This window comes from Oncorhynchus nerka, linkage group LG24 (assembly GCF_034236695.1).
Source record: "Oncorhynchus nerka isolate Pitt River linkage group LG24, Oner_Uvic_2.0, whole genome shotgun sequence".
In the NCBI taxonomy this organism is placed as follows: Eukaryota; Metazoa; Chordata; class Actinopteri; order Salmoniformes; family Salmonidae; genus Oncorhynchus; species Oncorhynchus nerka.
This window is the reverse complement of record NC_088419.1, coordinates 74,582,459-74,605,113: the sequence shown is the minus strand read 5'-3', so window position 1 is coordinate 74,605,113 and position 22,655 is coordinate 74,582,459. Positions and strand designations below refer to the sequence as shown.

The following is a 22,655-nucleotide window of genomic DNA, read 5'->3' as shown; positions in this document are numbered from 1 at the left end:
CATCCTCGTTCCTTATTATTACCATATTACAGAAATGATTCAATGGATTGTCTTTTTTCCCCGTTTCATATATTTTTTTAATATACTAATATTAACTAACTTATTTGAGGTTTAGTTAAGGATATTTAGCATTAATTTAACAAACAATTAGTTGTTTTGAGCCTTTCAACAAATACTTGTTTGGGCTGGATTGTGGCCATAATATTGAAACAAACTGCTGATTTTTCGTGCCGACCAATGAATGCAACCCATGAGCTCTTCATTACTTTAGCACGAAAGGATCACGTTTCTCTCCAGCCAATCCGAGACAAGGCGATCCCATCTCCCTTTTATAAATCGGACTGTTTTTTTTTGTTGTAGGCGAATGAAAGGTAACCATTTGGGATTGCACAGGACATTTACTGAAGGCTGTACCAGGGTTTTAATCATATTCTTTACTTGATATAAGGTAATTATTTCTGAATAATGTTCAAAGTTCTAGGATAAACTATGACAATTTCATTGTGTATGTTTATCAAATTGGACTAATTGGTGTTTAGTTTTGCACCTCTTAGCCTAATTATAAGGTATTTTATTAAATGCTATTACTATGGTTGTTGAACTCCTAGTTCTATGATTGTGTGTCGCTTTTTATTGTTGAATCTGATGGGTAGTGTGTTCTAGAAATATATTTGCCTGACGACAGAAACTACAGTGCGCTTTAATTTCCTTCGTTGTAAACTGGGATTAGTAACGTTGTAAGTAACCATTGACCACACAGTGGTTTGCTGTCATAGCAGCATGTTTTCATGCATACTACAAACCTTCATGGATTTGACTCGATATTACCAGGATGTTGATAGTGATCTCATTTATAACACGTTGGTGCAATTTTAATTTGGCAGCCACTCTTACAAAACAACCACATATAAATCCTATTGTTTTTAGTGTTCAAATTAAATCCCTGGTTGCTGACCAAGCTGTCTTGAAGCAGGATGGTGGAGGAGGGGAAGCATCAGGTGTACCGCACATGCATGGACTCGTCTGTTTAGGCCTCACACATTGTCTGGTTGTTTTGAGTATATTTAATTTTCACTATAAATCACTGGACAGGCACAATATAATAACTGTAGACCTCAAATGTTTCAATTCTAAGAATCAAATGCATGTATTGCTCTTTGTTCCAAAGTTTTCAAGGCTCTGTGAAAATGGCCACTTCAGCGAGTGCCAGCTTGAGTAAAGCTGTGAAGCAGCAGTATATGGATCTTCCTCAGGGAGACAAGGTTCAGGCCATGTACATCTGGATAGATGGGACTGGAGAGGGGCTCCGCTGCAAGACCAGAACTCTGGATTCCGAACCCAAGGCCATTGATGGTAAATTTACCAACCCTTTAAGAAAAACAAATGGCCAATGGGAACTCCTACCCCGTGATGTGATTGTGATGCATAAGATCAGAGGTTTACATTCATAGATCTTAAACAAATGTTTACGCTTACTTCAATAATACATTCTGTGTTTTATACAGATTGCATACTCATTGAATGATCAAATTCCGATTGATGATACTCCTTACATTACCCTGAACCTAAAGAGTAGTTGAGTCCCTTTTAGTACTGTTAATTTCAGTTCCCCCTCTCCAGATCTTCCAGAGTGGAACTTTGGTGGTTCCAGTACGTACCAGTCAGAGGGCTCTAACAGCGACATGTATCTGATCCCTGCTGCTATGTTCAGAGACCCCTTCAGGAAAGACCCCAACAAACTGGTCCTGTGTCAAGTGTTCAAATACAACCGCAAGCCTGCAGGTAAGCCTGAGCAGTAAAGTGACCTTGGGGCACAAATGTTTGTGAAAGAACTAGTGTTTATTATTGGACAAGTTCTGAATTCTGCTGACAGTTAATGTCTTTCATTTCATGCCTACTGAACACAGCCCTCCCTTAAATGAGCATTGAGTCCAGTCCCAATTGGCTCAGTGTAATCTATTCCTATATTTGTCTCCCACCAGAAACCAATCTCCGGCGGATGTGTAAGAAGATCATGGAGATGGTAGAGAACCAGGTCCCTTGGTTTGGTATGGAACAGGAATACACCATCCTGGGCACAGACGGACATCCTTTTGGTTGGCCTTCTAACGGCTTCCCTGGTCCCCAAGGTCAGTTTGAGTTCTCTGTGTCCCAAATGGCACCCAATTCCCTATATAGGTCTCAACGTATGACCCGATGTATAGGGGAAAGGGCTGCCATTTCAGACATAGCCTTGGTTTTTCAGCAGATTCTTATCCAGCGTGACTTGAAATTGGTACATTCAACTAAAGTACTTAGGGTTGAGAGTTAAAACTGTTCACTGTTTTAACCAATGCCAAAAAAACACTGGCATTAAACCTGTTGATATGTTGTTTCTGAACAGGTCCCTACTACTGTGGAGTAGGGGCAGACAAGGCGTATGGTAGAGACATCGTAGAAGCCCACTACAGGGCCTGTCTTTATGCCGGGGTTCAGATATGTGGCACCAATGCTGAAGTCATGCCAGCTCAGGTAGGAAACACTGCACATTATATCAAAATAAATCCTTTTGGGGACAATTTTTACCACAGACACAGATTAAACCTGCCTTTTTAGTCCTGGACTAGGCTTCATTTGTGACTGGGAAACAGCCCAGTGTTCTAAAACCTTTAAACTTTCAAGTTATAATCTCTCATCCCTAAACCTCATGTACAGTCTGTATTGTGTCTTCCAGTGGGAGTTCCAGGTGGGACCTTGTGAAGGGATCAACATGGGAGACCACCTCTGGGCAGCTCGGTTCATCCTGCACCGGGTCTGTGAGGACTTTGGTGTAGTGGCCTCATTTGACCCCAAGCCCATCCCTGGGAACTGGAATGGTGCTGGCTGCCATACCAACTTCAGCACCAAGGAGATGAGAGAAGATGGTGGGTTGAGGTAGGCATGAATTGAGTTTGTGCTGGAAATGCATTAAGGGACATTTTCCCTGGACCCATATTAATCCTAGGGCTAGACTTCAATGGCATTTTCTCTGGACCCATATTAATCCTAGGGCTAGACTTCAATAGCATTTTCCATTGAAAGTGCTTCTTAGCCGAGAGAAGGTGACGCGAGGGGTTTTCCTCGCCAAAATCTGTCCAAAATAAGCCCAATGGGTTTATTTTGGACCGAACCTTGTCATCTGTCTTCCCGCCTTCGGGACAACTCCCATTGTTAAGGTGGAGACATGAGCATCTCGTCATTATATACAGATCTCTCTTCGTCAAAGACAAGTCAAAAGCTAAATCTCTGTCTGGAAAACCGGCATAAAGTTTTCAGTCTTAAACCTCTTTAGCGGTGGATTAACCCCCCCCCCCCTATCCACTAAGGGCCATTGAGGAGTCGATCAAGAAGCTGGGAAAGAGACACCGTTACCACATCTGTGCCTACGACCCCAAAGGGGGGCTGGACAACGCGCGCCGGTTGACCGGTCACCACGAAACGTCCAACATCCATGAGTTCTCAGCCGGTGTGGCGAACCGCGGTGCCAGCATCCGCATCCCCCACTCAGTGGGTCAGGACAAGAAGGGCTACTTCGAGGACCGCCGCCCGTCAGCAAACTGTGACCCGTATGCAGTCACAGAAGCCATGATACGCACATGTTTGCTCAGTGAAGTGGGGGAGGAGCCTACAGAATACAGCAAATAAACTAGTTACTCTGTTGGACTGAAATAATCCCCTTTCTCTCCTCTTGCGCTACGCCTCATGAAGTGTCATTCCCAGTACTGTTTTGTCTGTGGCTTTGGAAACCCCTTGTATAAATTGCAAATCTTGACCATCCATGTAGGGCTTACTTTTTTAGCCATTAAAACATTTTACTTGAGATCAATGAGTGTACTTGATGTATTCTGCTGTGTTCAGGGTAGCGTAGTCCCTACCTTTTTTAGCTTGATCACTGCCAATATTGCCATATAATTGATGCTAAAGAATGATTCCAGACATGTCAGTCGAGGAGGGTGAAATGTTTCCTATGTATAGGTCTAGTTTTGTGTATCAATTTGCTACTCATGTTTAACATGATATACTAACCAAGATGCTGTAGATTTATGACTATGCCATGTGTGGTCTGGCTCGTGTGGTACACAAACCCAAAAGGATCCAAGGTGCATCTGTCTTTATACATGTGTGGATCTCTATTGTCTACCATTTAGTAGAAGTTGTATGTGACGTAGAAGTCCGTCACTGGCCGCGGGCAGCATTTGGTTCTTTAACGCACACACATTCATCACTCCTCCCTGCGCCATTATACCATAAGTTAACAATGTGGGTCGACACACAAATTAACTTCTGTCTTGGTGCATGCATTTCACACTTGTCAATGTTCATATTTGAGAGATACAATAATTATTATACTTATCAATGTTGTGGATGAGCGCATTTGTTTGTTCTGTTCCTCTCTCTCCATCTCTGTAGCTTCCGGGTATGCTGGAAAAGGACCCGAGCTAAGGGAATTGGGTTGGCTTTATAGTGCCTGTCCCAAATGGCTCATTAATGCATATGGGCATATTGAAAGATATTGTCAGTAGTGATGTAATGTTGTAAATGTTATGTTGTGATATTGTTTAAAACCGTGTTGCAATGTATATCCTTTAGTATGTTTAGTTCATGGAAAATGTAGGTTTGTAATTGTTAATTGATTAATTAATTAGGGTTAATTGTTCTGAGGGGAGGGGCTAGCCCTACAAAAGGAGCCTCTCTTTCAGTTATGGAGAGGCAATTTTGGATTGAGCTGTGGATGGGGCAGCATTGTTTTTAAGCTGTCCCATAAGGTAGACGTTGATGGCAGTACTGTTGTTTTTTGTTCCGGAATCACTTGTAAATAAACACCTTTGCACAGAAGAACTTTTGCGGCTCCGCCATCTTTTTATTTTGATAGAGGTTAGGTTATCCAGTTTAGCCTTCTGGCCTACTCTACGTGACATTGTATCAAGAACCCATTTTCTTATTTGGAACATTAAAAAATATTTTTTAATCTGATTCTTCAATTGTACAGTATATCATTTGTTCATGTTAAAGTAAACGGTAGAGCTCAAACAAATTAATCTTTGTAGAGCTTTTTAAAAACATGTTTACATGAAGCAGTTGTCAAAGTGCAGAGATTAATGAGTTTACATGCAATCTTTTGTAAGACTTGCTGACTGTAAAGGTGACCTTGCCAGATCAACACTTGAGGTGACGTGCTTCTCAATTTAGCCTTTAATCAGGAGCACAACCATGGCTCAATGTGGTGAAGGAGTGTCATTTTATTTCCTGTCCATTCAGGTGGGTCTTTGGACCTCTTGACTGTCCCCTAGTTTTAAGAGCCTGAATGAACTTAAGTGTAATGACTTACTGTAGGATATGTCAGCGAGCAATGTATTTCAAGTCCCTTTTAACTAGAGATGTCTGGGCAGTAGGTAGCCTAGCGGTTAAGTGTGTTGGGCCAGTAAGTAACCCAAAGGACCCTGGTTCAAATCCCTGAGTGGAGTAGGTGAAACATCTGTCAATGTGCCCTTGAGCAAGTCTCTCTGGATAAGAGTGCTAAAGTACAAATGAGATTGATGCATACTGAATACTTATGATGGCAAAGAACATACTTGCTTAAATTGATGCCTATTTAAGTCAATGTTTACATCTCTTTCAAACCGTTAAGATTCAGTGGGGGAGAAAGTACCTGATTATGTGACTGAAGACAATGGGCACTTGGTAGTCACCTGTCTTTATGCAGTCTAGACATTGCTTTCCTTTGTCAGAGTTATTCTGCCTTGTCAGCATTATCAGTGCTGCCTAACTGCACATTGCAAATGAACTGTGCTGACCCTGACCACACTTCTTTCTTTTTTTAAAATCTCTAGTGAAGCTTTGGCACAAAAACTTGTGCTACCAATTCTTAGTATACTTTCATGGAGTGCTCTTGGTGATCCTTATCTTAATTTCTTTATCAGTGAAGGTGATATATGTTTGAGTGTTCTTGTAAGTCTTGAGTGTACATCGTGCCAAGAAGGCTAGTGTTTACTTGTTGAGGACAGGACAAGGCACATTTAAGAGAGCTTCCAAAGTCCAATTCCTTGTTATGGAAATCCTTATTCCCATGAGACTTCATTTGAACCCTGGTACAAATATAGGCAATTACAGCACCAATAGGAAATGAGTATAGAGGGGCAGGTGTGTTACCCACATCACAGGTGTGTTACCCACATCACAGGTGGAAGAAAAAGGAAACACTGCTCCTGTTCAAACTCAACAATCTTGACTGACATGTTTTTATATAATTGACACCAGAGATGTACCAATATTTGAACTACCATGTGTGTCTGAGTCCCGTTCTGTTCTGACGGTGAGATTATGAGGCACTTGGCAGGCGAGTGAAGCAGGTCTGTTTTGGTACCTTTAACTTCTGCATACTGCAGGCCCAAAGTAAAGGAAGGAGGTGTTCCTGTACCACCCAAAAGGCTGCAAGGAAACCTGGAAACTAGCCAGGGGGGGAACATCTTTCAAACTGCCTGTCACTTTATTCCAATTTAAATAGCAAGGAAACCTGGAAACTAGCCAGGGGGGGAAACATCTTTCAAACTGCCTGTCACTTTATTCCAATTTAAAGTTTATTTGCCAGGTTCAAGTGTTCACTGTGCCAAACCAAAAACAGATGTAATGCATCGCACAGTTATGTGTAGAGCCGTCGTGGAATGCTCTGCCACCAGAGGTTACTCAGGCAAAAAGGAAGTTTAGTTTTAAAAAACAGATACAAAAAAACATATCGTACCACATCGCCTCTCTAATTTAACTAAACTATATAAGAATATGAATAGTGTGTAAATAGTATTTTTGTTGTCTCTTGGTGTCTTTCCTATATATAACTCTTACTTTATTTTTTGTTTTAAATTTAATGTAATATAATATATCATGTTCTTGTGCATAGCTGTTCTATACTTTGTCATGTATGTGTATGTTTCATGTGGACCCCAGGAAGAGTAGCTGCTGCATGTGCAGTAGCTAGTGGGGATCCTAATAAACTAAACTACAGCCTCATGCTCCCTATCTATAACATCTGTTGTCTTATAACTGTCACACGTTTTCTCCTAATGGTCACCACTGTGACTGGAGCAAAACCAAATCAGTGGATACACTACTTTTAATGTAACCTTTATTTAACTAGGCAAGTCAGTTAAGAACAAATTCTTATTTACAATGACGGCCTCCCCTGGCTAAACCCGGACGACGCTGGGCCAATTGCGCACTGCCCTATGGGACTCCCAATCACCGACGGATGTGATACAGCCTGGAATCGAACCAAGGACTGTAGTGACGCCTCTTGCACTGAGATGCAGTGCTTTAGACCGCTGTGCCAATATCTTGGGAAACCCTGTAGATATTGGTATACAGAAATATGACATCACTAAAGACATGGTAGGGGTGAAAACAGTTACTTTCAATCTTCACTCACACAAACAGAAAGAGTGGGGTTATGTAGGGGTCACATGTGAAATTAGGAGGATTTGATATAAAATAGTGTATTGATATTTACCCCCCTCCTGCCCTCAGGTCTGGTATAATAGCACATGACAGAGACAAGACGTCTTTATGCAGCTGTTATGAAGTCAAACATTCCACTACTGTAAATAGGCTATGGGACAGTGAAAATGTTAACCTCTATATTCTGAGATCATAACATCAGATGTTTTCCTATCAACCTGTAGTGAACCATGGAAATTGTTACAGAGGGCCAGTCCTAAATGGCACCCTATACCATTCATAGTGCAGCCATAGTGCACTACTTTTGACCAGAGCCAGTACACTATGGCTAGGTTTACACTGGCAACCCAATTCTGATATCTTTCCACTTATTGATATTTTGAGAATAATTGGGGATAAGACCAGAATTGGACTGCCTCTATTAACGAGGCCCATGTAGGGAATGTGGTGTCATTAGGAGACAGCTTGCTCTTCTTTGCCAGTCTTGTTCATGAAAAAGTCCAGTTTTTGGAAGTGTGTATTCTCTTACTGACCTGAGCTGCAGCAGTTTACAGCTGGGTACTCCTTTGTTGTGTCTCCAGCAGAGGAGTGGAACATCAGGTCTTGTGGGACTGTTTCTTACTGAAAGGGATCTTTTTATCATTGTTGTTTGTTCCAAGTTCTTCCCAGCATGTTTGTTTGAACAGGTCAACAACTCTCACGCTCTCCCCCTCCTTCGGTGTTGTCCACTACAGCTGGGATGATGACGTCATCATGAAGTTATCAACATGCACTACCGTTCAAAAGTTTGGGGTCACTTAGAAATGTCCTTGTTTTTGAAAGAAAAGCACATTTTTGTCCATTAAAATTACATACAATTTAGCGTAAATACAGTGTAGACATTGTTAATGTTGTAAATGACTATTGTAGCTGGAAACGGCTATGGAATATCTACACAGGTGTACAGAGGCCCGTTATCAGCAACCATCATTCCTGTGTTCCAATGGCATGTTGTGTTAGCTAATCCAAGTTTATCATTTTATAAGGCTAATTGATCATTAGAAAACCTTTTGCAATTATGTTAGCACAGCTGAAAACATTTGTGCTGATAAAAGAAGCAATAAAACTGGAGCATCAACTGGAGCATCAACATTTGTGGGTTTGATTACAGCCTCAAAATGGCCAGAAACAAATACCTTTCTTCCGAAACTCATCAGTCTATTATTGTTCTGAGAAATGAAGGCTATTGAAGGCTATAGGCATGCGTGAAATTGCCAAGAAACTGAAGATCTCGTACAACGCTGTGTACCACTCCCTTCACAGAACAGCGCAAACGGTCTCTAACCAGAATAGAAAGAGGAATGGGAAGCCCTGGGGCACAACTGAGCAATAGGACAAGTACATTAGAGTGTCTAGTTTGAGAAACATACACCTCACAAGTCCTCAACTGGCAGCTTTATTAAATAGTACCCTAAAAAACAGTCTCAACGTCAACAGTGAAGAGGCAACTCCGGTATGCTGTCCTTCTAGGCAGAGTTGCAAAGAAAAAGCCATATCTCAGACTGGCCAATAAAAAGAAAAGATTAAGATGGGCAAAAGAACACAGACACTGGACAGAGATATGGCTTCTTCTTTCCAACTCTGCCTAGAAGGCCAGCATACTAGAGTCGGCTCTTCACCTTGAGCAAGGCACTTAACCCTAATTGTTCCTGTAATTCGCTTTGGATAAGAGAGTCTGCTAAATGACTAAAATGTAAACCCATGGTGGGGTATGTCTGTTTGAAGTGCATGAAAAATAGATTTTACAAGTGGTTGGGCATTTTCAACAGACAAATGTTTCTTAAAGAGAAGTAGTCAATTTCCCCTCAACCATGAAAGACTATCATGCATGTTGTTGATGTTAGTTCTGTGTGTAGTTAAGGGCAAGGTGTGCTGCTTTGTTTTGAGCCAGCTGCAGCTTTGCTAGGTCTTTCTTTGCTGCAGTTTTGCTAGGTCTTTCTTTGCTGCACGTGATCATATTATCAGACAGTAATCAAGATCAAAGCCTGAACAACTGGTACAGTTGATCTTTGTGTCAAAAACGCAGAACATCTACATATAACAGCCATACAGTGCATTCGGAAAGTATTCAGACCCTTTGACTTTTTCCACATTTTGATACGTTACAGCCTTATTCTAAAATTGATTAAATCATTTTCCCCTCATAAATCTACACAATAAAACAAATTAATATTACATTTACATGAGTATTCAGACCCTTTACTCAGTACTTTGTTGAAGCGCCTTTGGCAGCGATTACTGCCTTGAGGCTTCTTTGGTATGACGCTACAAGCTTGGTACACCTGTATTTGGGGAGTTGCTCGCATTCTTCTCTACAGATCCTCTGAAGCTCTTTTAGGTTGGATGGGGAGCGTCGCCTAACTGGCATACATGAGCAGCACGTGAGTTTTAAGTTTGGGGAAGATCATTTTCACCATAAAAATTCACCTTTCTAATAAAAGCATTACATGCATAATTGCATTTCCAGTCACTTTTGATCATGGTGTTTTCCGCTAATGGAACATTCATCCTTATAGCCTGCTACCATGTGTGCATTGATGAGCTTATAATGTGTTGAAAGAGCTTAATAGTTTATCAACATTTTAAGTGAAACGTTCTTATCTGTTGCATCGGCCACATTGCGTAAAAAAGTTTTTTTGAATATTGGAATATTTATTTCTCACACAAATACAATAAGACAACCTTTGTACTATGGGGGATAGTAGATTGACAAAGGCTAGTGCTTTTGCTGTTTGTTAGGCCTACTCATATTGTTGGCTGACGAAAAGTAAATGTGGACAGTTCTTCCAATATCAACATGCACCGCGGATTTGGATAAGGATGTGCGCAGTTGCATCCCCGATGTGTCTGTCTTCACTTGTGGCCTGTGAGAAAGACCCGATCGTGTGATGGAGTGCCCTGCACTCAGGGAGAAGCCACAATGGCCACTAGCTGCAGAAGGCATGGATTTTTTTAGGGTGCATTACGGCCACACAAAGGGGATGCCGCCGTGAAATTTTAGGCATTATCAAGTGCTTGTCAAATTGTGAATGAGTGACTGATATAGTGTGTACAGCCTGCGCAAAAAAAACAAGCAGAGATCATGCCTTTCAAGCAACTTTTTTCAAATCATCGTTGGAGTCGCATCATACAGCCTTACAACTTATCTAAACATACGAAACATAGGTTTAATGTAAAGTTACAGTAATAACTCTAAACTAGGCATAAAGGAACACCTATTTCTTTGTTAACTGTTCAACACAGAATAGCCACATGTGAGCTCTCCCTCAAATTTTAAAAACTTTTTAAAATGTAGATGTTCCAAAGGTCTGCATCAGTGGCTTGAAGGCTGTGTGTGGAAGCCAGGAGATGCTAAATGTGTTTATTTTAATTAACGGTCAATTACCGTGAGACAGACAGTTATTTGCTTGACAATCACCGGCTGACGAAATTTCGTGATCGCCACAGCCATATGTCCAATCAATTGAATTTACCACAGGTGGACTCCAATCAAGTTGTAGAAACATCTCAAGGATGATCAATGGAAACAGGATGCACTTGAGCTCAATTTCGAGTCTCATAGCAAAGGGTCTGAATACTTATGTAAATAAGGTATTTCAGTTTTTTATTTTGAATACATTCGCAAACATAAAAAAAAAACTGTTTTCACTTTTGTCTTTATGTGGTATTGTGTGTAGATTGATGAGGAACAATGTAATGTAATCCATTTTAGAATATAGCTGTAACGTAACAAAATGCGGAAAAAGTAAAAGGGTCTGAATACTTTCCGAATGTACTGTACCTCTCCCCATCTTCACAACAACTTTGTCAATATGACTTGACCATGATAACTTACCATCCAGTGTTACTCCTAGGAGTTCAGTTTCTTCAACTTGTTCAATAGTCACACCCTTTATGTACAACTCCAGTTGAGGTTTAGGCCTAAGAGAATGCTTTGAACCAAATACAACGCTTTTCGTTTTAGATGCATTTAAGACCATTCTGACACTGACTGTAACTCCTTGCTTAGAGTCACAGTAAGCTCACTGGCTGTAGGTGCTAATGTGTAGTTTGTGTAATCTTAAGCATACATAGTCATTGTAACTTATTGTAAGACAAGTGGCAAATCATTTGTAAAAAAAAATCGAGAAGAGTAAGGCAACTGCCCTGAGTGATACTGCACTGTACATATCTGATGTTAGAGAAACTTCTGAGTTCTATTGGATAAGTAACTCTCCAACCATTTGATGCATGTGGTGTAAAGGCATAACACGTCAATAACAAAGGATGATCAATAACATCAAAGGCTGCACTGAAATCTAACAATATAGCTCCAACTATCATCTTAGTATCCATTTAATGAAGCTATCAGTCATCTGAGTCAGTACAGTACAAGTTGAGAGCCCTTACGTATATGTAGTAGTGAGTGGTAGTTTGTTTCCTAACCATAGCCAGTCCTAACACACAACATCATGACTGAATCAGCCAGTGCCAAATTGCTTCCTACCCCTTCACCTACAATCATTGAATGGTTAGGGCCAAGGGGAAGGGATAGGGGCAAATTGGGTACGACTGAGCAAGTGAAGGCCGATGCTCAGTCCCTTTGTCTTCTTCTGCCTTCCTCAAGCAGATTAGTAATGGACAGAGGCATGGTCTGGGTCTGGGGCAGTCATGTGCACACCACATGACTCTCCTTACTGCATGCTCTATAAGAGCTGCTCTGGAGGAAATGCAATTAAAATGTCTACTCCTGTTTAGAAGCATGGAGGCCATCCCATCCACCCAGTCCATCAGACACACACTGAGCTGCAGGTGATGTTGCAGAGCATGCATGCTCAAAATGTGTGTTTGTGCATGAGAGAGATGGGAGGAGGAGAGGAGGAGAGGGACATATAGGGGATAGAGAATGATGCTGAAAGCCAAGCCACATAAAAAAATGTAACAAATTATAGAGGGGTTAAGAACAAATCAGAAGAGTAAACATAATAGCAATGTAAAGGTAAAGAGACTCTGCAGCTTGGTTGCCATGGCACCCACCTTCTGAGCCCAGACAATATGCCTTTTGTGTTTGTATGGTGTGTGTGTGTGTGTGTGTGTGTGTGTGTGTGTGTGTGTGTGTGTGTGTGTGTGTGTGTGTGTGTGTGTGTGTGTGTGTGTGTGTGTGTGTGTGTGTGTGTGTGTGTGTGTGTGTGTGTGTGTGTGTGTGTGTGAGAGAGAGATTCAAATGAATGTTATTTATTTTATTTATTTGCTCCTTTGTACCCCGGTATCTCTACTTGCACACTCATCTTCTGCAAATCTATCACTCCAGTGTTTAATTGCTATATTGTAATTATTTCGTCACTATGGACTATTTATTGCATTACCTCCCTTATCCTACCTCATTTGCAAACACTGTATATAGACTTTTTTCTATTTTATTATTGACTGTATGTTAGTTTATTCCATGTGTAACTCTGTGTTGTTGTTTGTGTTGCACTGCTTTGCTTTATGTTGGCCAGGTGCAGTTGTAAATGAGAACCTGTTCTCAACTAGCCTACCTGGTTAAAAAAAAGGTTTTAAAAAAAAATTAAGAATGAAAAGCTGAAATGTCTTGAGTCAATTAGTATTCAACCCCTTTGTTATGGCAAGCCTAAATAAGCTCAGGAGTAAAAATGTGCTTAACAAGTCACATAATAAGTTGCATGGATCTGTGTGCAATAATAGTGATTAGCATGATCATTTAATCTCTGTACCTCCACACATACAATTGGCTGTAAAGTCCCTCAGGCGAGCAGTGAATATCAAACACAGATTCAACCACAAAGACCAGGAAGGTTTTCCAATGCCTCGCAAAGAAGATCACCTATTGGTAGATAAGTACAAATAAATAAAGCAAACATTGAATATCCCGTTAAGCATGGTGAAGTTATTAATTACACTTTGGATGGTGTATTGATGCATCCAGTCACTACAAAGATACAAGCGTCCTTCCTAACTCAGTTGCCAGATGGGAAGGAAACCGCTCAGGGATTTCACAATGAGGCCAATGGTGACATTAAAACAGTTAGCTCATTGTTGTAAGAATGGTCGGACCAAGATGCAGCATGGGGTAGGTTAATCATATTTATTAATGATTATTAATGAACCAGCAACAAAACAAGAAAGAGAAAACCAACGAAACATACAGCCTTGTAGGGCTCAACAGCAACAATCATATTTAGGCAGCCCTGTTGTTTGTGGGATCTTGTCTATGTATAGTTGCCTGCGAGCACTACATTAGCTTCACGTTTTGTTTTGCGCTTTATTGTTTTCTGTGTGTTTCACTTCTAATAAAAGATGATGGAATCATACCACGCTGCACCTTGGTCCAATCCTTCCAACAACGATCGTGACAGAAGATCCCACCACCCCAGGACCAAGCAGTGTGCCCAGGAGGAGCAGACAGCCTGGACGTGGGAGGATATATTGGACGGGAAGGGATCCTGGACGTGGGAGGAAATCATGGTCGGAAAGGATCGCCTTCCATGGGAGCAGACGGAAGCAGTGAGGGAGGGACAGCGATGACACCGAGGATCGCGGCCATGACGTAGGCCCAAGAAGTAGCCTAAAAAAAAATTGGGAGGGGGCACATGGGGTGGTCGGCAGAGCCAAGGTGGGAATCAGAACCATCTCCCTGTACTCACCGTGTGGAGTTGGTCACCGATCAGGTGACAAGTTTTCCGGTTCCACGCACCGTATCCCCAGTGCGCCTTCACAGCCCAGTGTGTCCTGTGCCAGCTCCCCGCACTTGCCGTGCGAAGGTGGTCATTTGTCCAGGACGCGTTGTGCCAGCTCTACGCTCCTGGTCTCCAGTACGCCTCCAGGGTCCAGTAATCCTGCGCCGGCACTACGCACTATGTCTCCAGTGCGCCTTCACAGCCCAGTGCGTCATGTGCCAGCTCCCCGCACGTTCCGTACAAAGGTGGTAATTTGTCAAGGACGCCTTGTGCCAGCTCTACGCTCCAGACCTCCAGTGCACCTCCACGGTCAGGTACATCCTGTACCGGCTCTACGCACTATGTCTTCAGTGCGCCTTCACAGCCCAGTGCGTCCTGTGCCAGCTCCCTGCACTTGCCGTGCGAAGGTGTCATTTGTCGAGGACGCGTTGTGCCAGCTCTACGCTCCAGACCTCCAGTGCGCCTCCACGGCCCAGGACATCCTGTGCCAGCTCCACGCACCAGGCCTCCAGTGACGGTTCCCAGTCCAGAGCCTCCGGCGACGGTCTGCAGCCCGGAGCATCCAGTGATGATCCATGGCCCGACGCCTCCAGTGATGATCCATGGCCCGGAGCCTCCAGTGACAATCCAAGGTCCGGAGTCTCCTGCGACGATCTACGGTCCTGGGTTCCCGGCGACGATCCACGGTCCGGTCACTCTGGCGACGATCCATGGTCCGGAGTCCCCGGCAATGATCCCCACACCAGAGGCACCACCGAAGCTGGCGGATCCGCGAGCGGAGCGGGGTCTACGTCCCACCCGGATCCTCCCCCATAGAGTTAGGTTTTGCAGCCGGAGTCCGCCGCTTTGGGGGGTGGGGGGTACTGTTACACCCTCACCTTAGCACTACATTAGCTTCACATTTCATTTTGCGCTTTATTGTTTTCTGTGTGTTTCAGTTCTAATAAAAGAGTATGGAATCATACCACACTGCACTTTGGTCCGGCCATCCTTCCAACAACGATCGTGACAGTTACACCAGCTCTGTCAGGAGGAAGGGGTCAAAATTCCCCCAACTTATTGTGGGAAGCTTGTGGAAGGCCACCCAAAACGTTTGACCAAAGTTAAACTATTTAAAGGCAGTGCTACCAAATACTAATTGAGTGTATGTAAACTTCTGACCCAATGGGAATATGCATCCTCCTCCTATAAACATATAGCCTGCGACTTCCTGATCTAACATGTAGCCTGCATCCCTCCCCTCTAACACATAACCTGCATCCCCCTCCTCTAATGTATAGCCTGCATCCTCCTCCTCTAACACACTGCCTGCATCCTCCTTCTCTAACATATAACCTGCATCCTCCTCCTCTAACATATAGCCTGCATCCTCCTCCTCTAATACACTGCCTGCATCCTCCTCCTCTAACATATAGCCTGCATCCTCCTCCTCTAATGTATAGCCTGCATCCTCCTCCTCTAACACACTGCCTGCATCCTCCTCCTCTAACATATAGCCTGCATCCTCCTCCTCTAACATATAACCTGAATCCTCCTCCTCTAACATATAGCCTGCATCCTCCTGATCTAACATATAGCCTGCATCCTCCTCCTCTAATGTATAGCCTGCATCCTCCTCCTCTAACACACTGCCTGCATCCTACTCCTCTAACATATAGCTTCCATCCCCCTCCTCGAACACATAACCTGCATCCTCCTCCTCTAAACATATAGCCTGCATCCTCCTGATCGAATGTATAGCCTGCATGCTCCTCCTCTAATGTATAGCCTGCATGCTCCTCCTCTAACACACTGCCTGCATCCTCCTCCTCTAACACATCCCCTCCTCGCACATAACCTGCATCCTCCTCCTCTAAACATATAGCCTGCATCCTCCTGATCGAATGTATAGCCTGCATGCTCCTCCTCTAATGTATAGCCTGCATGCGCCTCCTCTAATGTATAGCCTGCATCCTCCTCCTCTAACACACTGCCTGCATCCTCCTCCTCTAACACATAGCCTGCATCCTCCTCCTCTAATGTATAGCCTGCATCCTCCTCCTCTAACACACTGCCTGCATCCTCCTCCTCTAACATATAACCTGAATCCTCCTCCTCTAACATATAGCCTGCATCCTCCTCCTCTAACATATAGCCTGCATCCTCCTCCTCTAATGTATAGACTGCATCCTCCTCCTCTAACACACTGCCTGCATCCTACTCCTCTAACGTATAGCCTGCATCCTCCTCCTCTAACACACTGCCTGCATCCACCTGATCGAATGTATAGCCTGCATCCTCCTCCTCTAACACACTGCCTGCATCCTCCTCCTCTAATGTATAGCCTCCATCCCCCTCCTCGAACACATAACCTGCATCCTCCTCCTCTAAACATATAGTCTGCATCCTCCTGATCGAATGTATAGCCTGCATGCTCCTCCTCTAATGTATAGTCTACCTCCCCCTCTAACACACTGCCTGCATCCTCCTCCTCTAGCATATAGCCTGCATCCCCCTCCTCTAACACATAGCCTGCATCCTCCTGATCTAATGTATAGCATGCATGCTCCTCCTCTAATGTATAGCCTGCATCAACCCCCTCTAACATATAGCCTGCATCCCCCTCCTCTAACACATAGCCTGCATCCTCCTGATCTAATGTATAGCATGCATGCTCCTCCTCTAATGTATAGCCTGCATCAACCTCCTCTAACACATAACCTGCATCCCCCTCCTCTAACACACTGCCTGCATCCTACTCCTCTAACGTATAGCCTGCATCCTCCTCCTCTAACATATAACCTGCATCCTCCTCCTCTAACACACTGCCTGCATCCACCTGATCGAATGTATAGCCTGCATCCTCCTCCTCTAACACACTGCCTGCATCCTCCTCCTCTAATGTATAGCCTCCATCCCACTCCTCGAACACATAACCTGCATCCTCCTCCTCTAAACATATAGTCTGCATCCTCCTGATCGAATGTATAGCCTGCATGCTCCTCCTCTAATGTATAGCCTACATCCCCCTCTAACACACTGCCTGCATCCTCCTCCTCTAGCATATAGCCTGCATCCCCCTCCTCTAACACATAGCCTGCATCCTCCTGATCTAATGTATAGCATGCATGCTCCTCCTCTAATGTATAGCCTGCATCAACCCCCTCTAACATATAGCCTGCATCCCCCTCCTCTAACACATAGCCTGCATCCTCCTGATCTAATGTATAGCATGCATGCTCCTCCTCTAATGTATAGCCTGCCTCCTCCACCTCTAACATATAGCCTGCCTCCTCCTCCTCTAACATATAGCCTGCCTCCTCTACCTCTAACATATAGCCTGCATCCTCTAACATATAGCCTGCCTCCTCCTCCTCTAACATATAGCCTGCATCCTCCACCTCTAACATATAGCCTGCATCCTCCACCTCTAACATATAGCCTGCCTCCTCCACCTCTAACATATAGCCTGCCTCCTCTAACATATAGCCTGCCTCCTCTAACATATAGCCTGCCTCCTCCTCCTCTAACATATAGCCTGCATCCTCCACCTCTAACATATAGCCTGCCTCCTCTAACATATAGCCTGCCTCCTCCACCTCTAACATATAGCCTGCCTCCTCCTCCTCTAACATATAGCCTGCCTCCTCCACCTCTAACATATAGCCTGCCTCCTCTAACATATAGCCTGCCTCCTCCACCTCTAACATATAGCCTGCCTCCTCTAACATATAGCCTGCCTCCTCCACCTCTAACATATAGCCTGCCTCCTCCTCCTCTAACATATAGCCTGCCTCCTCCTCCTCTAACATATAGCCTGCCTCCTCCACCTCTAACATATAGCCTGCCTCCTCCTCCTCTAACATATAGCCTGCCTCCTCCACCTCTAACATATAGCCTGCCTCCTCCACCTCTAACATATAGCCTGCCTCCTCCTCCTCTAACATATAGCCTGCCTCCTCTAACATATAGCCTGCCTCCTCCTCCTCTAACATATAGCCTGCCTCCTCCTCCTCTAACATATAGCCTGCCTCTAACATATAGCCTGCCTCCTCTAACATATAGCCTGCCTCCTCCACCTCTAACATATAGCCTGCCTCCTCCTCCTCTAACATATAGCCTGCCTCCTCCTCCTCTAACATATAGCCTGCCTCCTCCACCTCTAACATATAGCCTGCCTCCTCTAACATATAGCCTGCCTCCTCCACCTCTAACATATAGCCTGCCTCCTCCTCCTCTAACATATAGCCTGCCTCCTCCTCCTCCTCTAACATATAGCCTGCCTCCTCCACCTCTAACATATAGCCTGCCTCCTCTAACATATAGCCTGCCTCCTCCACCTCCTGCCTCCTCCACCTCTAACATATAGCCTGCCTCCTCCTCCTCTAACATATAGCCTGCCTCCTCCTCCTCTAACATATAGCCTCTCCTCCACAACATATAGCCTGCCTCCTCCACCTCTAACATATAGCCTGCCTCCTCCACCTCTAACATATAGCCTGCCTCCTCCTTATAGCCTGCTCCTCTAACATATAGCCTGCCTCCTCCACCTCTAACATATAGCCTGCCTCCTCCACCTCTAACATATAGCCTGCCTCCTCCACCTCTAACATATAGCCTGCCTCCTCCACCTCTAACATATAGCCTGCCTCCTCTAACATATAGCCTGCCTCCTCCACCTCTAACATATAGCCTGCCTCCTCCACCTCTAACATATAGCCTGCCTCCTCCACCTCTAACATATAGCCTGCCTCCTCTAACATATAGCCTGCCTCCTCCACCTCTAACATATAGCCTGCCTCCTCTAACATATAGCCTGCCTCCTCCACCTCTAACATATAGCCTGCCTCCTCCAACATATAGCCTGCCTCCTCCCTGCCCTCTAACATATAGCCTGCCTCCTCCACCTCTAACATATAGCCTGCCTCCTCCACCTCTAACATATAGCCTGCCTCCTCCACCTCTAACATATAGCCTGCCTCCTCTAACATATAGCCTGCCTCCTCCTCCTCTAACATATAGCCTGCCTCCTCCACCTCTAACATATAGCCTGCCTCCTCTAACATATAGCCTGCCTCCTCCACCTCTAACATATAGCCTGCCTCCTCCTCCTCTAACATATAGCCTGCCTCCTCCACCTCTAACATATAGCCTGCCTCCTCCACCTCTAACATATAGCCTGCCTCCTCTAACATATAGCCTGCCTCCTCCACCTCTAACATATAGCCTGCCTCCTCCTCCTCTAACATATAGCCTGCCTCCTCCTCCTCTAACATATAGCCTGCCTCCTCCACCTCTAACATATAGCCTGCCTCCTCCTTCTCTAACATATAGCCTGCATCCTCCTCCTCTAACATATAGCCTGCCTCCTCCACCTCTAACATATAGCCTGCCTCCTCCTCCTCTAACATATAGCCTGCCTCCTCCTCCTCTAACATATAGCCTGCATCCTCCTCCTCTAACATATAGCCTGCCTCCTCTCCTCCTAACATATAGCCTGCCTCCTCCATCTAACATATAGCCTGCCTCCTCCATATAGCCTCTAACATATAGCCTGCCTCCTCCACCTCTAACATATAGCCTGCCCTCCACCTCTAACATATAGCCTGCCTCCTCCACCTCTAACATATAGCCTGCCTCCTCCTCCTCTAACATATAGCCTGCTCCTCCTCCTCTAACATATAGCCTGCATCTCCTCCTCCTCTAACATATAGCCTGCATCCTCCTCCTCTAACATATAGCCTGCCTCCTCCTACCTCTAACATATAGCCTGCCTCCTCCTCCTCTAACATATAGCCTGCCTCCTCCTCCTCTAACATATAGCCTGCCTCCTCCACCTCTAACATATAGCCTGCCTCCCTCCTAACATATAGCCTGCCCCCCTCTAACATATAGCCTGCCTCCTCCACCTCATATAGCCTGCCTAACATATAGCCTGCCCTCCTCCTCCTAACATATAGCCTGCCTCCTCCTCCTCTAACATATAGCCTGCCTCCTCCTCCTCTAACATATAGCCTGCCTCCTCCTCCTCTAACATATAGCCTGCCTCCTCCTAACATATAGCCTGCCTCCCTCCTAACATATAGCCTGCCTCCTCCTCCTCTAACATATAGCCTGCCTCCTCCTCCTCCTCTAACATATAGCCTGCCTCCTCCTCCTCTAACATATAGCCTGCCTCCTCCTAACATATAGCCTGCCTCCTCCACCTCTAACATATAGCCTGCCTCCTCCACCTCTAACATATAGCCTGCCTCCTCCTCCTCTAACATATAGCCTGCCTCCTCTAACATATAGCCTGCCTCCTCCTCCTCTAACATATAGCCTGCATCCTCCTCCTCTAACATATAGCCTGCCTCCTCCTCCTCTAACATATAGCCTGCCTCCTCCACCTCTAACATATAGCCTGCATCCTCCTCCTCTAACATATAGCCTGCCTCCTCCACCTCTAACATATAGCCTGCCTCCTCCTCCTCTAACATATAGCCTGCCTCCCTGCCTCCTCTAACATATAGCCTGCCTCCTCCACCTAACATATAGCCTGCCTCCTCCATATAGCCTCTAACATATAACATATAGCCTGCCTCCTCCTCTAACATATAGCCTGCCTCCTCCACCTCTAACATATAGCCTGCCTCCTCCACCTCTAACATATAGCCTGCCTCCTCCTAACATATAGCCTGCCTCCTCCTCCTCTAACATATAGCCTGCCTCCTCCACCTCTAACATATAGCCTGCCTCCTCCATATAGCCTCCTCCTCCACCTCTAACATATAGCCTGCCTCCTCCACCTCTAACATGCCTCCTCCTCTAACATATAGCCTGCCTCCTCCACCTCTAACATATAGCCTGCCTCCTCCTCCTCTAACATATAGCCTGCCTCCTCCACCTCTAACATATAGCCTGCCTCCTCCACCTCTAACATATAGCCTGCCTCCTCCACCTCTAACATATAGCCTGCCTCCTCCACCATATAACATATAGCCTCTAACATATAGCCTCCTCCTCTAACATATAGCCTGCCTCCTCCACCTCTAACATATAGCCTGCCTCCTCCACCTCTAACATATAGCCTGCCTCCTCCATATCTAACATATAGCCTGCCTCCACCTCTAACATATAGCCTGCCTAACATATAGCCTGCCTCCTCCTCCTCTAACATATAGCCTGCCCTCCTCTAACATATAGCCTGCCTCCTCCTCCTCTAACATATAGCCTGCCTCCTCCACCTCTAACATATAGCCTGCCTCCTCCTATAGCCTGCCTCCTCCACCTCTAACATATAGCCTGCCTCCTCCTCCTCTAACATATAGCCTGCCTCCTCCTCCTCTAACATATAGCCTGCCTCCTCTAACATATAGCCTGCCTCCTCTAACATATAGCCTGCCTCCTCCACCTCTAACATATAGCCTGCCTCCTCTAACATATAGCCTGCCTCCTCCTCCTCTAACATATAGCCTGCCTCCTCCTCCTCTAACATATAGCCTGCCTCCTCCATATAGCCTGCCTCCTCCTAACATATAGCCTGCCTCCTCCACCTCTAACATATAGCCTGCCTCCTCCTCCTCTAACATATAGCCTGCCTCCTCCACCTCTAACATATAGCCTGCCTCCTCCACCTCTAACATATAGCCTGCCTCCTCCTCTAACATATAGCCTGCCTCCTCCTCCTCTAACATATAGCCTGCCTCCTCTAACATATAGCCTGCCTCCTCCTCCTCTAACATATAGCCTGCATCCTCTAACATATAGCCTGCCTCCTCTAACATATAGCCTGCCTCCTCCTCCTCTAACATATAGCCTGCCTCCTCCACCTCTAACATATAGCCTGCCTCCTCCTCCTCTAACATATAGCCTGCCTCCTCCACCTCTAACATATAGCCTGCCTCCTCCACCTCTAACATATAGCCTGCCTCCTCTAACATATAGCCTGCCTCCTCCTCCTCTAACATATAGCCTGCCTCCTCCTCCTCTAACATATAGCCTGCCTCCTCCACCTCTAACATATAGCCTGCCTCCTCCACCTCTAACATATAGCCTGCCTCCTCCTCCTCTAACATATAGCCTGCCTCCTCCTCCTCTAACATATAGCCTGCCTCCTCCTCCTCTAACATATAGCCTGCCTCCTCCACCTCTAACATATAGCCTGCCTCCTCCTCCTCTAACATATAGCCTGCCTCCTCTAACATATAGCCTGCCTCCTCCAAACATATAGCCTGCCTCCTCCTCTAACATATAGCCTGCCTCCTCCACCTCTAACATATAGCCTGCCTCCTCCTCCTCTAACATATAGCCTGCCTCCTCCACCTCTAACATATAGCCTGCCTCCTCCACCTCTAACATATAGCCTGCCTCCTCCTCCTCTAACATATAGCCTGCCTCCTCCACCTCTAACATATAGCCTGCCTCCTCCACCTCTAACATATAGCCTGCCTCCTCCACCTCTAACATATAGCCTGCCTCCTCCACCTCTAACATATAGCCTGCCTCCTCTAA

At 45.1% G+C, this 22,655-nt stretch overlaps 1 protein-coding gene across 2 annotated transcripts; it reads left to right on the top strand.

Annotated features, from left to right (window-relative positions):
• Window positions 1-331: 331 nt before the first annotated feature.
• On the top strand, window positions 332-4,992 carry glulb (glutamate-ammonia ligase (glutamine synthase) b). 2 transcript variants are annotated; one of them, XM_065009143.1, is made up of 7 exons: window positions 332-448; window positions 928-1,353; window positions 1,621-1,782; window positions 1,983-2,129; window positions 2,384-2,511; window positions 2,714-2,913; window positions 3,345-4,992. In XM_065009143.1, the coding sequence occupies exons 2-7, from the start codon at window positions 1,146-1,148 to the stop codon at window positions 3,661-3,663; spliced, it is 1,164 nt and encodes a 387-aa protein (XP_064865215.1). In that variant the 5' UTR covers window positions 332-448; window positions 928-1,145; the 3' UTR covers window positions 3,664-4,992. The 2 variants fall into 2 exon arrangements, with proteins under 2 accessions (XP_064865215.1, XP_029507830.1); XM_029651970.2 differs by having other exon boundaries at window positions 333-448; window positions 1,169-1,353.
• Window positions 4,993-22,655: the final 17,663 nt, after the last annotated feature.